At 39.6% G+C, this 15,354-nt stretch overlaps 1 protein-coding gene across 7 annotated transcripts in view; it reads left to right on the plus strand.

The window, feature by feature from the left end:
* LOC127618427 (centrosomal protein of 89 kDa-like) overlaps positions 1 to 15,354 on the plus strand; it is a 99,224-nt gene that overhangs the window by 23,821 nt on the left and 60,049 nt on the right. For all 7 annotated transcript variants that reach the window (XR_007967431.1, XR_007967430.1, XR_007967432.1 and 4 more), the window contains 2 exons: positions 14,077 to 14,127; positions 14,469 to 14,552. Coding sequence is in view for 4 of the 7 variants with exons in the window: in XM_052090864.1 (XP_051946824.1) it covers positions 14,077 to 14,127; positions 14,469 to 14,552 (135 nt within the window). In the remaining 3 variants the exon portion in view is untranslated. The remainder of the gene's footprint in view (positions 1 to 14,076; positions 14,128 to 14,468; positions 14,553 to 15,354) is intronic.

A 15,354-nucleotide genomic window follows, 5' to 3' on the forward strand; every position in this document is an offset into this window, starting at 1 on the left:
TGGTCCTCAGTATCATCTGTGGCCATGGCTTGGGAGGCACTTATGGCAAAAAATCCATAGCACAAGAACTCTCACAAGCACTGATCCAGCTAGACGTTTAAATATTGTCAAAACTTTTGGCTAACCGATTAAGCAAATTAATGACATCTCTTATACATATAGATCAGGTGGGGTGTATTCGGTGCCAATAACTCTTCTGGGTTTCCCTCTTTCCTCCCTATTGTTCTGTCTTGCCTAGGAACCATTAGCAGCCACGATAAGAAAGGAGGAGGATTTTCCAGGGGTGGTGGCAAAATAGAGCCTTGGGGATCCCACAAGTCAGGGGAGCTACCCTTACAGTAAAACTTATATTTTAAACCAACTAAGGGCAGTTCCTCTAATGCCCACAGCATGATCCAACCGAGAAAGAAGGATATCATGGTCAACTGTATTGAATGCAGCACTTAAATCTAAAAGAACCAGGACAACCGAGTCACCAGAATCAGTGGCTATTAAGACATAATTTAAAACCTTTACAAGTTCCGTCTCAGTCCAATTAAATTTTCTAAAACCTGATTGAAATATATCAAAGACCTTGTTATCAACCAAAAAGCTCTGCAATTGGTGAAGAACCACTTTTTCCATAATTTTGGATAAAAATGAAATATTAGAGATGGGCCTAAAATTAGATAATATCCAGAATACATTTTTTTAAAAGGGGGTTAACAGGAGCATGTTTCAAACAATCAGATACAATTCCTGATTCCAGGCACCTATTGATAAAAACTAGAATAGTGGGCCCAACCACATCAAAAACTTGTTTAAGAAAACCTGGGGGGATGACATGGAGACTTAAGTTGTTTAACACTCTCATGTAAAAACGGAAAGGAAACAGAATTGAAATGGCTAATACAGTTTGAACACACAGCAGGATCATAGGATGTTGGACTAATATTTTGTATCATTTTACTTATCAACAAAGAACTGACTGAAGCTTTCACACATATCTGTTGACAAGGAAGGTTAATTACAAATAGGTGGATTCACAGCAACATTTATAGTACTGAAAAGAGTTCTAGGTCGGTGACAATTTGTATCAATAAGATCAGATAAGTACATAGACTTTGCTGATCTGACTGCTTTCTGATACTGAGATAGGGAGTGCTTTTAACATTTTATATGAGATCTGGAGCTTGTCTTTCTTCCATCTTCTTTCAGCCCTTCTGCAATCCTGTCTAAGTGCGCAAGTGGTATCATTTAACCAAGGCATAGACTTAGGTTTATGGAGGTTAGGCCTTAGAGGAGCTACAGAGTCCAAGATGTTAATACAGACATCATTAATACAAACCAGGAGCTCTTCCACACTTTGATAATTTGGGGAGGAGAGCAAAGATTGAGAAGACTCCTTGAACATTGAAGAGAAGGTAGCACTGGTGGAAGAGGAAAGTCTCCGAGTCAAACAGGCAGGTTTGTAGGATTTGACAGCAGGAGATGTCACAGGAACAGTAAATAATTCAAGTTTATGATCTGAGAAGCTGTAATCACCCAACTCAATGTCCAACACAGAGAAACCATGAGCCAACACAAGACTGAGTGTATGACCCTATGCATGAGCAGGGTCTTTCACCAGTTGGACTAAATCAAAGGAGTCAATAAGCCTGTGAAATCTTTTGCCAGAGGGTTGGATGGGCAACACACATGCACATTAAAATCCCTAAGAATTAAAAACACATCAAAAAGCCACTTACAAAGTCAGAAAATTCAGTGAGAAATTATTTTCGGGGGTCGATATACCGTCGCAACGCAATCACCAAGGGATTGACAGAGCCCAGAACCAGGAGCTGTACCTCTATATCCGTCATTAAAAGCGACATGAAAAATTGTCTTTGAAAATAGAGGCCAGCCCTCCACACCGTCTCACAGCTCGCATTGAAAAATTTGCAGTTAGCATGTAGTAGTTCCGAAAAAGGGCTCGAATCCCCAGTAGTAAGCCGCGTTTCAGTGACAAATAGGAATTCTAAGGCACGTGGAGTGAAGAAGTCATTGAGAATAAAAGTTTTTTATACCATTGATCTCACATTGACCAAAGCCATCCTTACCTGCGTCGGGACATCAGTGGACTGTGAGGTCCAGCACAGTGAGCGCAGAAGCCACGCGCACACACACCGCCACTGCGAAGACAACGCGAGAGGCCGCTGATCAAGGGTAGGTGGAAGAATGGGTATATTCCAAGAGCGTACAGGATCTGAGGAACGCCAGATGATAAAACTTTATAATCCACATCACGAGTTGGAAAAACCAAACAGGATGGACTTCCTTGTTTGATAACACCAGGAGCTTGAGCTAGGGTGACCAGATCAGAATTGGTAAAATTCGGGACGGACGAAAACGGGGGGGGGGTTAATGAATTTCAAAAATCTGGGCAAAATTATTTATTGAGGAATTCTGAATGAAATGACTGTCTGTCATGTAAACACGGAAATACAAATAAAAAAAACCATTGAACTCAAGTGTCATCATGAAACAAATAAAACAAACACTGCGCTTTAGCATCAGCAACATCCAATCAAATCACTCCTTGTGACTTTTTTGAGCATGAAATTTGCGCCTTGCCGCCTACGTAGTCTACGTAGCCTACTGCAGCTCTCTACGCATTGTTGCCAACTTAGTGACTTTGTCGCTATTTTTAGCGACTTTTCAGACCCCTTTAGCGACATTTTTTCAAAAAAGCGACTAGCGACAAATCTAGCGACTTTTTGGACAAACCTTAGCAACTTTCCAAATTCCAATTATCGCCAGTACTGCAAGCGTGAGGTCTTCCCCGCTGCGTCTGCTCTGTTCAGTGAGCGGCTGAGAGGAGCAGCACATTCCGTTGACTGCACGCCAGTGGACGTAGACATGAATGAGCTGCGCATGTGCACGCTGTGTTAGCAGGAACCAATCAGTGATCACATAGCAGCTGCCTTCTCCTTTGTTTTAATTCAAAACATTTAATTTGACCGTTTTTTCTTGGCATGCGCTTATATTCACTACTAATCAGTTCATTCCGGTTCGGTTTCTGAACTCTCCGACTTCAGATCGTATATTTACAGACCCTATACATTTTACTTATCCAAACACAACAATAAACCTTCTTCAAACTCATAAACATGTAACGTTAGCTAAGTTCCGTTCCGTTCCGTTGTCTAACAGAAAATATGTAATTGAGAACCGTTTTACTGGACATTCGGCTATATACTTATATAAAAACAGTATGAGCACGGTTTAGGGGAGATAACCGTTATTATAAACTGAAGTAGGCTACAGTACCGACAAATTAGGCTGAATGCAAATACGACGCGATGACGTCATTAATATGCTAATGACGCATGACGTCATCTGGCGACATTTAGCTACTTTTCGAGCAGGCTTTAGCTACTTTCCATTGAAAATAGTTGGCAACACTGTCTCTACGTTCTTTACTGTCTATGGTTGCAATGAGCAGCCGACAGGAGCTGGCTGCAGGATGGCAATGAGCAATTTTTAATATTCTATCACACTATAACTACTCGAGAGTCTGCTCTTGAGACTTTGTTCTAATTTTCGGGACAATTAGGGCAGGATTCGGGATTCGGGACAACTGCTTGGATTTCGGGACTGTCCCGAATTTTTCGGGACGTCTGGTCACCCTAGCTTGAGCTAATGCATATTTTCACATTAATGGATGGACACCACTGACGTGCGGTCTGGGTAGGCAAACTAGGCACTGCCTACCCTGCCAAAATTCAAAAATAAAATGTTTATTAAATAATAAACTTGTATTTGTATTTTTACTTTTTATTCTTGTGATTTATATATTCAATATGTGTGTTATTCCAATTGTTTAGACGTTATGATGACAAATGTAGCAGTTACGCATAATCAACTAAAAACATATGGTAGAATAAGCAGTGCTTTTACGGTCCATTCATTGCAGACGACAAGCGGAAAACCCATGTTGCGCATGCGCACTTCGATCCTGTATTCTTTAACATGTACGGCAAAAAGCACAAATCTGCTATGCCTTTTGACGTAAATATGTTATGCCCATAATCATCTCCGTTACGTATCAGACATGGACCAATTAAAATCGAGATATTCCTGGACATTTGCGTAGCTAACGTCATTACACCACAGCTAGCGTATATGCCTAATCCCCGCCAAAATCAAAATGACAGAACACCGGCCGTAATCACGGAATTAAGAAATTTTATAACCAAATATGAGTTAATTGCAAGAGGGAGGTCTACGCCAGCCTTAGATGGACTAGCACAGCAAAAGGGCCCAAAAATTATCCGTTCATTTCAAACTGATTGGTATGTAAGAAAAGATTGGCTATGTGGCTGTGCTAACAATCAGCGGCTGTACTGCTATCCCTGCCTGCTTTTTTCAACCAGTCAGACTGTTTGGACTTCAGCAGGATATTGTGATTTGAACAACCTGCCCGCAGCTTTAACCAAGCATGAAAAGTCGTCAGCTCACATCCAGTGTCAAATTACACTGAAAACCTTTGGAAAATCTCGGATCAACCTTGCACTTGACGAGCAAAGGAAGCTGAATATAACCTACCACAATGAAAAGGTAAAGGAAAACGGTGAGGATTTGAAGGATCTGATAAATGCGTAACGTTCACTGTTTACGCGCTTGTGTGCGTGTGAGAGAGAGAGAGAGAGTACACGATATAAATCCTGATTTGTACATTTCTTGATATGCTGCGCTTGTGCGTAACGTTCACTGTTTACGCGCTTGTGTGTGTGTGTGTGTGTGTGTGTGTGTGCGCGCGTGTGCGTGTGCGTGTGAGAGAGTGAGTGTGAGTACACGATATAAATCCTGATTTGTACATTTCTTGATATGCCGCACTTGTGCGTAACGTTCACTGTTATTATGTATTATTAGCTTAAACAATAAATCAGGTAATCTGGCTTTCATAACTCAGTGCCTAGCCTCTTTAAGACATCACCGCACGTCACTGATGGACACTGTGCGTCTTCTAGCAGTTTGCAAGATCCCAGGGTTAAAGGATTAGTTCACACAACATTTTTTATATTGTCGTCATTTACTCACCCTCATGTCTTTCTAAATCTGTATGAAAATGTTTATTTTTGGGTGAACTATCCCTTTAACTCTGTATCATGGGGAATGCGACTAATGCGCTTATGTGCAAAGTTTTTATTACACTACACATGAAGGATTACCAAATTAACTTACTGTGGGCAAATGAGTGCATCACAGTCCTTAACTAAAATTCAAGAAGTGCCTCTCTAAAATTAGAAATGTTTGAGTTTAAGAATGGGACGTTATCTCCAGGTTTGCTTGCCTGACCCTTTGCGTTATTGCAAGAGATTGTTGCTTTGCGATAACTGAAGCTAATTGCAAGTATATCTGCAGCAGCTGATACTGAAAGGATGGTGCAAAGTGTGGTTCATTTTCTCCCATAACATAAGAAAAAAGGAATCAGCTCTCAATTTGATTAGTTTATCTAACACAGTTTTCTTTCAGTCTTGCGGGGTGTGATTGGATGAAGTCATAGTAATAATATGCAACTCTCCATTTCATCTCTCACTGCCTGTATAATGCAGAGATGATAGTTTACTTATATTATAATTTCAAAGGAGCATTAACCAGCGAGAGGTTGAAATCAGATGTGCGTGTTTGTGGAATCAGACAGTATCTCTGTTTTACCTTGGTGTGTAGCTTGGCCTTCTGAATGCATTAGTATCTACTAGCCTTGAAATTATACACAGCTACAAATTCCATAGATCTTTTTTTCAACCATATCTCTTGTAAACTATACATTCTGAGCTTTGGTGACAACTAAATGTTGTTTCAATGTGCTGGGATTTGCATGTACAGGTAGGAGTTGTAATGTAGGAAAGAGCCCCAGGCACTGCTGTAACCAAAAGCTGAGTTGTCATAAGTTTTAAGTGCTTTATTGCAGTAAATATTAAGTGGGAAAGCACACAAAAGAATTGCTGAACTGAGCTTCTGTAACGAGCCTCATAAGAGTTTGACAATCTGAAAGCACTGTGACCTCTGTGCCATCCATCTTTGGAGGATCAAAGGATCAAAGATTACATATTCATCCCAGTGGTTTTGTTTTATTAAAGAGGAAGGGACAGATTGAGCTTATTTTATATTAATGAGGGCTATCTGGACTTTGAGGCTGCCTGACTCTCGATAAACAATGTTTCTCATTCTCAGAATCTGCATTTTAATCATCAATACAATATTAAAATGCTTGACATGCTTCTCATTTAATGATGAGCTTAAGGCTAATATACTGTAATAATTTTTTTTTCTGGTATATTTTTAAACATTCCTATTCCCATTTTCATGTCTCAGGAGGTTTTGGTTAATAGTCTTAATTTAAAAATGGCCATATCAGTTTTTTTAATGTAGTGTGATTGAACATTTGACTGTCCGTTACTCTTAAACACTGGTTGCTAGAAGAATGACTTTATTTTGAGAAATGGTATGTGGTTGGGCAGAAACCAATCGGCAGGCTAAATACACTCTGTAACTTTTGTTTCAGGTCAGTAGCTTGGATCTCATTCTTTCCTCCTTTTTCTTTTTTATCTCTCTCTCTCTCTCCCCCACTTTCTCCCTCCATCTCATCAGGGTTTAATTATATTAGGAAATTTGGTCCTTTAACACCAGTGTTGGGTATATTGTTATTAAAAAGTAATTAGTTACTGTAATCTAAAAGCTTTTGGTCAAAAAGGTTAAATTCTTGTAATCAGATTAATGTTACTGACTTTTAGTTAAATTAAAATTACATTACTTGGGTTAGATATATTGCTAAATTAATAATATTTATGTGGAATATGTTTAAAACATGAATTATGCTCATACTTTACATAAGACTATTTGCACTTCTGTGAGACCTGAAGGGCTTGTGCCCCATAATGTGGAGGAGGAGGATATATAGATATTATGTTGAATGTGTTGAATGGAAAAGCAAACACTTTTCTGTGAAAAGTGTTAGTAGGGGTTTTAAAAAAGTAATTTAAAATCAAGGTAATCTGTAATGGATTACCTTTTTTGAGGTTATAAGATTAGCTTTAGTTAAAACAGACAGAGATACATGCTGTGCTTCTGAATTTTTTATTTTTACATTATTGTCGATTGCTTAGCTCTCCAGACTTAAGTGGATCAGTATAATACTTAATGTGTCTTGCTCTGTTAATGGAGTAGGCTGCAAGAAGGAGCGTACCTGGGAGGTGCAATGTAAATGTGTCATTAATTCTTGGGACTCTGCAATGTTCAAGCATCCCACAAAGGGACACACAGCAAAATCTACTTCACAAATAAGATCATTTTAGAATTGGCATATTTAAAAAATATATATATATATATATTTCTACATAATAAATTTAAGGTGAAGTGTGTAATTTCTGCTCTACTGGTGGCACCAAATGAAATTGCAGAATAAAATGGAATAAAACAACCTTAGCCAACTCATGTCACACCCTTTTTGCACTCTCTGATTCTCTATGAACAAATAGGCCTGTGAAGAGGAGGAGGGTGGGGCTGAGCCGTGAGTGCACACACCCAGCCCCCAATCAGGCTAATCAGGCGAGGAGAGGGATAAAGATGAGCCGGATGGAACAGTTTTTGAGAGAGAGAACCACGTGCAGCTGCCGTGTGTGTTTATGTTTGTGTCTTTTTGTTTTAGTTTTTATTAAATATTACTTTGATGGTTCCTCAAGTTCCCACCGCCTTCTTGCCCAACCTTTAACTGTTACATTGGTGCCGAAACCCAGGAAGGAGGAGGGATACGCTGTTGCAGAGTCCTCGCCACTGCCGTCTGCTCAAAGGAGCAGCCGCAGCTGTCCACTGGGGGCGGCCGGTTCCACGTTTTGTCCGGTTCCCGCTTCCTCCTTGCCCGACCAATAACTGTTACAAAGTCATACTAAATAAAAGTTGATAAACATTTAACATTGTAATGAACAAGACCACTATAACATATAAACCGAACAGAAAGCGTGGCAGAGGAATCAGGTCGTCTGATGACATTGCTGGAATGAACAGCAGCTGGGTGTGTGGGGGATCCAGCACATGAGGTTGGATGGTTGTTCTGGTAACTAGTAAACACCCTAGACGAGATCGCTGTTGTTGACGGGGAAGGCGGCGATGTATTAGCGACTTGCGTGGCAATCTCGTTATTGGCGCTCCAGTGTGCCAGAACAACATTATCGATAGTGGTGTTTACTCCACCTTGTAAATGTGACGCCAATGTTCACTCAGTAGTCATGGCCCAAACTTACACTAAAGTTTGAGCTAGAATGGGATGGTCAGAGCTGAGCGGCCCACTGAAAATATAAAAAAAATTTTTTTATAGTGCCTCAGGCTTATACTTTTGGGGGAGATAAATCTACGAATAGCTTACTTATAGCTGTCAATGAACAATAAACTGGGATAGTAGAATGTATTTTGACATTAAAGAAGTTACATCACCTTTAAAGTGGTCATGACATGATTAAGAGGTAATTGAACTATGAAAACATACTGCAAGTTTCAGAACTCAAAACTTCCTCATTCTCTACTGCCTCCATATTGTGATGTCACACTGTGGTAGACATCACACCGCCTCCACAACAATACATCAACTCCTACTTCATTTTAATCCCTTCTGTTGCTTGCTCAGTGGCAGTGACTGGTGTGATGTCAAGTAGAGAGAGCTTGTCAGTCAAGAGCAGAGAGCCAATCTTTACAGTGGTTGTTTACTGTCAAGTCTTAAAAGAGAAGCAGCACCTAAACTGAGCATTTGTGACAGATTTAGGGTGAAAAATTACAAATATATGACTGTTTTTTGTGCAAAAAACTTACTTATATTATAAGTGAACCTAAAATAATAAAAAAAGCATGCCATGACCCCTTTAATGACCTCCTTCATTTCCTTGTAATGAAGGAATTTGACACAGGCTTTTTGCAATTACATGGTTGCTCATTTACAGATTTAGTGGAAATCCAACATTGTGATCGTGAGTGAAAATGTTTTCACTTGACCTGTCCAGGGTGTCCCCCGCCTTTCGCCCAATGTTAGCTGGGATAGACTCCAGCCCCCCGCGACCCTGTACACAGGATAAGCGGTTGACGATGGATGGATGGATGGATGGATGTTTTCACTTAACCCGTTTAATCCCAAATTTTTTCTTGCAATTTGAGTACATGTATTTTACTCCTTAGACCTCCCTGACACACAAACTTTATGCCTTTTTTGATTTTATGTTGGTTAAGTTAGTGAAATAATAGGTTTTATACTCGGTCACAATAGTGACCGGTGGGAAACAGCATAGTCAGAATTCATACAAATTCTTCAATTAGACCTATTTACATATTTAAAACATAAAATTACAGTAACATATTTAACATATAAGAATGAGATATGGTTAGAATTTACTTCATAACTTTATTACTGTTGTTTAAGTTACACAATGTTTAAACTTACAATAATACAAACAATTGGCAAACTCATCTGAGGTAGGCTCATTCATAAATAACAAAAGCCAGGACATGGAAACCATACACCATGTAGAATTCAACACTTTAAAATAACATTAAGTAAAATAAAATATAATATGGTTTCTGAACATTTTTAACAGGAAGATATTATTTTTAATTATCAATAATATAACATTTTAACAGTGGATAAGTCATAGCTTATAAAATATCAGAACATTCCATAGCAGACATTAGAGTCATAGAGTCATTTTGCCCCCCATACATTCCATTGTATTGTCAATAGGTTAACATTTAACTATGTTTTCCTTTTCAAAGAAAAAGTGCCTTATCATTTACAGAAACATCAACTTGGAGAAGTAACTGATTTAGATTGATTGTAACAGTGACTAACATCATTGCCAGAAGTCGAGTCAGGTATTTTATCCAGGTATGTCAAACATTAAAAAACATATTTTCATTTAAAAAACATACAGCATGTCAGAGCAGGCAGACATAAGATGTGCCTTAAAACATAGTGCAGAACATATTAGGGCAGTGCATACTGTAGGGTACTATCAGTAACTACAGTGTACTTATTTCACAGTCTCATATAAAAGTTTAAACAAATTTGAGTAAACAGTAGACCACAGCTCATCGGTTAGACATCTGTTAGACATCGGTTAGACTCCATGAAAAAGCTTGAAGCACTCAATGTGGAGAGGTGCATCACACTTCTCACATGCATATACAGTGCGCTTATCACACCATCTGCATCTGTGTTAACGGTTCCCTGTGTTCACAGGCCAGTGAGATTTTCCATCGCTTCTTGCAGAATCTTGAGTGACAGTTTTTGCAATCGAAGCTTTTCTGCCATGGCCAAGAGGTAGTTTTCCGTATCTTTTTAGGAGACCCAGGGACACAGATCGCTGAAAGGCCAGGAGGTCATATTCACTACCAACAACATCTCTGAAGAACAACCAGCTATTCACTACCGCACTTTGAAGGGACCAAGAAAAGATTGGCCACCACCACTTCTTTGACCTTATTGTAGCCCTGTATCTTGACATCTGAAGATCATGCAGATCCACGCCCCCCATGTTTTGGTTGTATGTGAGGATACACATGGGCTGTGGAACTTTGTCATAGGCTTTTTTCTCTTTGTTCCACCTGTTTACGGTCACATCAGAATACTTCTCAGCAGCATTGGTTGCCATGGTTACAACATTTTTATCCTTCCACCGTACCAGTAACTTTTCCCCTGTGTAAGGACTTCAGAACTTCCACGAGGCATTTTTTGGAAATTCTTCACATCTGTGAAAGGGACATCATGCAGGCGGCACGGTCTCAGAGTGCCAAGACATCCATAACCTCGTTTTGTCATTTCATCAATGAGGCTTAGTGAGGTGAAAAGGTTGTCATGTACAAAGTTACACCCTGGAGGAACTTCTGCTTGTTCAGCTAGACCAAGGACTACTCTTGGGCCCTGTCCTAGGCCAGTTTCAGGGAGATGTGTGTGCACTCCGCAATAGGGCTCCATATGATACATGTACCCTGTAGGTGATGAAAGGCTCCACAATTTATACCCAAACCTGATTGGTTTGCCCCTGATAAATTGTTTGCAACCATGCCTGCCATAATAAGGTATCATGCTTTCGTCAACCGATAACCATTTTTGGTATGGCATCATTTTGTAAGACTCATTCAGTGCACTGAAGATGGGCCGTAATTTGTAGAAAGGGTCGTCTGTGGCCTCTGAGTTATCCACCAGATGGATTGAGGCCATTATCTCATCAAAGCGATTCCTTCTCATTGCATTTGAGATGGCTTCATTGTAGACATCAGGGTCATATGACCAATACATGTGCCGCCGTGGCACAGAACTGTAGCCAGATGTGAGAAGAACCCCATAGAAAGTCAGCAACTCATCCATGTTCAGATCAAGTTTCTTCCCTTTGGTTTGCATTGAATAGATATTTGACATCTCAATATTGAGCTCCCTCAGAGTAGGAGGGTACATCAACAGGAACAAATCGACTGGATCGGGTCTAGTTTGCTTTATGCACTCTGCTGCAGTCGGGCCATATGTCACGGAAGCTGGAATCTTGGACATGGCAGGTCGTTTTGATCTTTTAAAAACCCTGTCCCTGTTTTTCATATTTTGAAGAGATGTTTTCTTTTTTTTTGGTGTTGCTGGGTCTCATTTTCCTCAGGGCATCTCCTTTTCCGGCTGGTCACTGTGGGAGACTCGCCAAGATATGGCAGTGGGGGCGCGTTTGCTTCAACACCGACTGCTGCAGCGGGAGGTGGGGGGGGGTGGGTGGTTTTGGTGGGGGGGTGGGGCACATCAAATGGTTCTCATGAACATCTGTCTCATCCTCCAGATAGTTCACCTCTGCATTGCCATTCAATAGTCTACCTGGTAAATGAGCCGTTTCACCCTGGTACTCCCAATCTGAGCCATCACTATCACAGTCACTTTCAATTGCCTCTTTTTCAAGTGTAGGAATGACGGTGATGCTGCACACAACACTTGGGGGGTCACGTACGTCTAGGAGGTCCAACACATCTGATAGTTTTAAACTGTGTAAAAATAAACAAATTATAACTAGGATTAACAGCTAAAACCTGTGATTTCAATTAAAACGCTGTGTTATACTACCGGTCACAATTGTGACCATTAACAAATTTACACCTCTTACGAGCAAAATATATATGCAGGAGTATAGTTCTCAAAATATATGAGTAGTAGACCCTTTTAAGAATATATGTACAAAATACGATAGTTCTGTTTGTTAATTAAGGTGTTTTACTTCTTTTTGTAGTAGTCTGAGGAAGACATCTTCTTCTAGATGTGCAAGCAGGAAGTAAACTGATCTGGTCATGTGACCTTTCACACTAATCACATGACATTGATACATTTTAATCAAGACAATCTATTTTTTCATTTAAAAGCTGAATTTCTTGCCCAGAGCCAAAAACAACACTTTTAGAGCTTCCAGAAATAAGAAAAAAGACACGGTCACAATTGTGACCGGTGGGATTAAACGGGTTAAAACTACATTCTCTAGCCAAGAATTTGTGTGAGTCAGGCTTTGCCTATATCGGGGTCTGAATGTGCCTACAAGAATAGTAAAACTTGAAATCACAGCCAACGGTCTCTAAGAGGAAAACAGTTTTATATACACAATTCATTTAAATGATGATTTCTGTGATGTTTAGGGGTAGAGGTATGGTCAGAATAACATAACTTATATTTATCTCAGTAACATAACTTGTATAAAACTCAGTATAAAAACAATAGAAGAAAATGGAAAATCCCCATTGTGAAAAGAAAAAAAAAAGTCAGGTTTTTCCTATATTGTGGGGGAGAAATGTCCTCACATGGATAGTAAAACCTGCAAGCACCTATATTGTGGGCACCAGCCAACATCCCCACGAGGAAAATGGCTTAATAAACATGCTAAATAATGCCCTAATGAAAATTTTAAAATACAATAAAGTTTTTGTGAGAGTTAGTTTAGGGGTAAGGAAGTAGAAAATAGCTTATCCTTAACCCATAATAGAAGTTAATAGAAATGCCCCACTGTGACAGGAAAGTGTTACTATTATTGTGGGGACCATGATGAAAATAGCTTCATACATGGACTAAATAATGTGCTATGTCACATGTAAAAATGCCTAAGGTTAGTCTATAATGATCCTAATTAACTTAATTTTGAAATAAACACACACACGTAGATGTGTAGGAAGGAGAGAGAAGGTTACAGACCATGTCCTGCTCACAATGGCAGCTTGTCTTTAACCTGCCTCTGAGCTGCTTCTGCTCTGAGCTGTTTGTATGTTGTGGCAGCGGGGGCGTGGTCGAGCGCCCGTCCGGAGAGAGAGAAAGCGATAAGGGTGCTTACACTTGAGCTAAATTATGTTTAACACCTGTCTCTAATTCCAGTGAGCATGGGGAGAATGGCAGATAAATGGCCACGCCACCGCCAGACGGCAGAGAGAGAGCAAGCCAGAACGCAGCCGACTGTTTTACCGACTACTTAAAACTCATTCACCGTGTGGCCCTGAAGCCTTAGAGTTGTGAAGCTGAATTGTGAAACTAATTTACTGTGTGGCCATGGAACCTGTGTTTGTGAGAGAATAAATGTCTTACCTTGAAGGAGAGAACCTGTGTCCTAGGCCCTTCTTCCCTTGAACATCCCTAAACATGTGTTTATTTGTGTCTCTTTGGCTCATATCACTTTTGAGTTCTGAATTACCCTCATGCTTCGGTCTCTGTAACAGGCTCATCTCTTATTGCTTTTAAGCACTCATATACACATGCTCGTCTAAACACACTTTCATAGTGCTGTCAAATTTATATCACAGATTTAAATCCAATATTACTGCTAATCTTAGTGACCACATTCTGTGCAACTTTTATGGTATATTGCCGCCTTGTCTTTCTTTACTTTTAGACTGTGTCATCCTTTTACTTCACTCAGCTGCCAGTCTAAGAACTGGCACTGGGCTGTAATTATATCTCTGTGTAATTACAGGACTTTCAGATGTTTTGTCATGCCCCAATTTCTTTATAAATAAAGAAACTCAGATAATGCATACTCTCATATGCATGTTTTGTCCTGAATTTCCTAGAATTCTCCGCTTAAAGGGCTGCCAATGAAAGGACCTGCACCTCCTTGGCTGGTGAGTATGCACTTTTAAGCTGTTAGTTTTCATTTTTCATAGTTGTCTGTTTGTTTCATGTTGTTCCTAACTGTCCATGTGTTCTCTTAGACTTAGTTTTTACTAATTCTTTTAAATGATTGCTCATCCTTAACTGATACAGTCCCATGTTTGTTATGAAGGCAGTGCATGTGACGATTTAATAATAAATGAAAGCACTCACAGAATAGCCAACTCTTATCAAATTATTCCACAGCCCTGGTCAGCTTGATGTTGCAATGAGGTACAGAAAAAATAGAAAGGCATGTTTTGGTTTCATTGTCTTTGTTTAAGGCTATGGTTGTTCTCCGTATTGCCTTTAGCTGGATATTAAATATCTATCACCCCTTTTGCTGGCCTATGAGGATCAGCTGAATGCCAGAGAGAAACTCCTCAAGTCCTGTGAGGTGAGTTAGTGTGTGAGAATGGGAAAGTTAAAACAATTTCCTCATATATATATATATATATATATATGTATATATGTTTTTATATATAAATATATATATATATATATATTTGTTTTTGTGTGCAAGAATTCTTCTTCTTGTGAGCATTTGAATATGTGTATTAAATGTGTGTTAACTTATGTTGTTTATTATATTAACATGGACAGATGAAAGAACAAATGAGATTAGCCACATCCATCCATCAATCCAACCATCCATCTGAAAGATAATTTCTGAAAGATAGACCAAATGTCACTTAAGAGAGCTTCATTCTTCAAGTTGTTATTTTGAGAGCTTACTTAGCAGCTGTTTGATGAGAACCGAGGTGACTCTTTGCACCGGTTGTGAAGATTCCGATGATTTCTAGCTGAGATGAATGCACTTAAAGATTCACCTGAGCACGGTTAACCTGTACTCATGCATACCAATAATCATCCTTAAAGGGATGGTTCACCCTAAAATGAAAATTCTATTATTATGTACTCACCCTGAAATTGTTCCAACCTGTATGACTTTACCCCCATTTCCACCATCGGGCCAAACAGTTTTGAACACGGTGAGGAATGGTTCCAGTAGCTTTTCCACTTGAGCATTGTTAGGCACGGCACGATCCCAAACCATTCTCTGACCGGATTTCTCAGGATGATTGGCTAAATGTGCTCAATCATGCTGGTGAAATGGCTTTAGTTCGTGGCCAATGCCAAGTTAACTCATTTGTTATAGGTACGTAGCTGGCAAAGTTCACTATGGTGGGCTTAATAAA

This window comes from Xyrauchen texanus, chromosome 2 (assembly GCF_025860055.1).
Source record: "Xyrauchen texanus isolate HMW12.3.18 chromosome 2, RBS_HiC_50CHRs, whole genome shotgun sequence".
NCBI lineage: Eukaryota > Metazoa > Chordata > Actinopteri > Cypriniformes > Catostomidae > Xyrauchen > Xyrauchen texanus.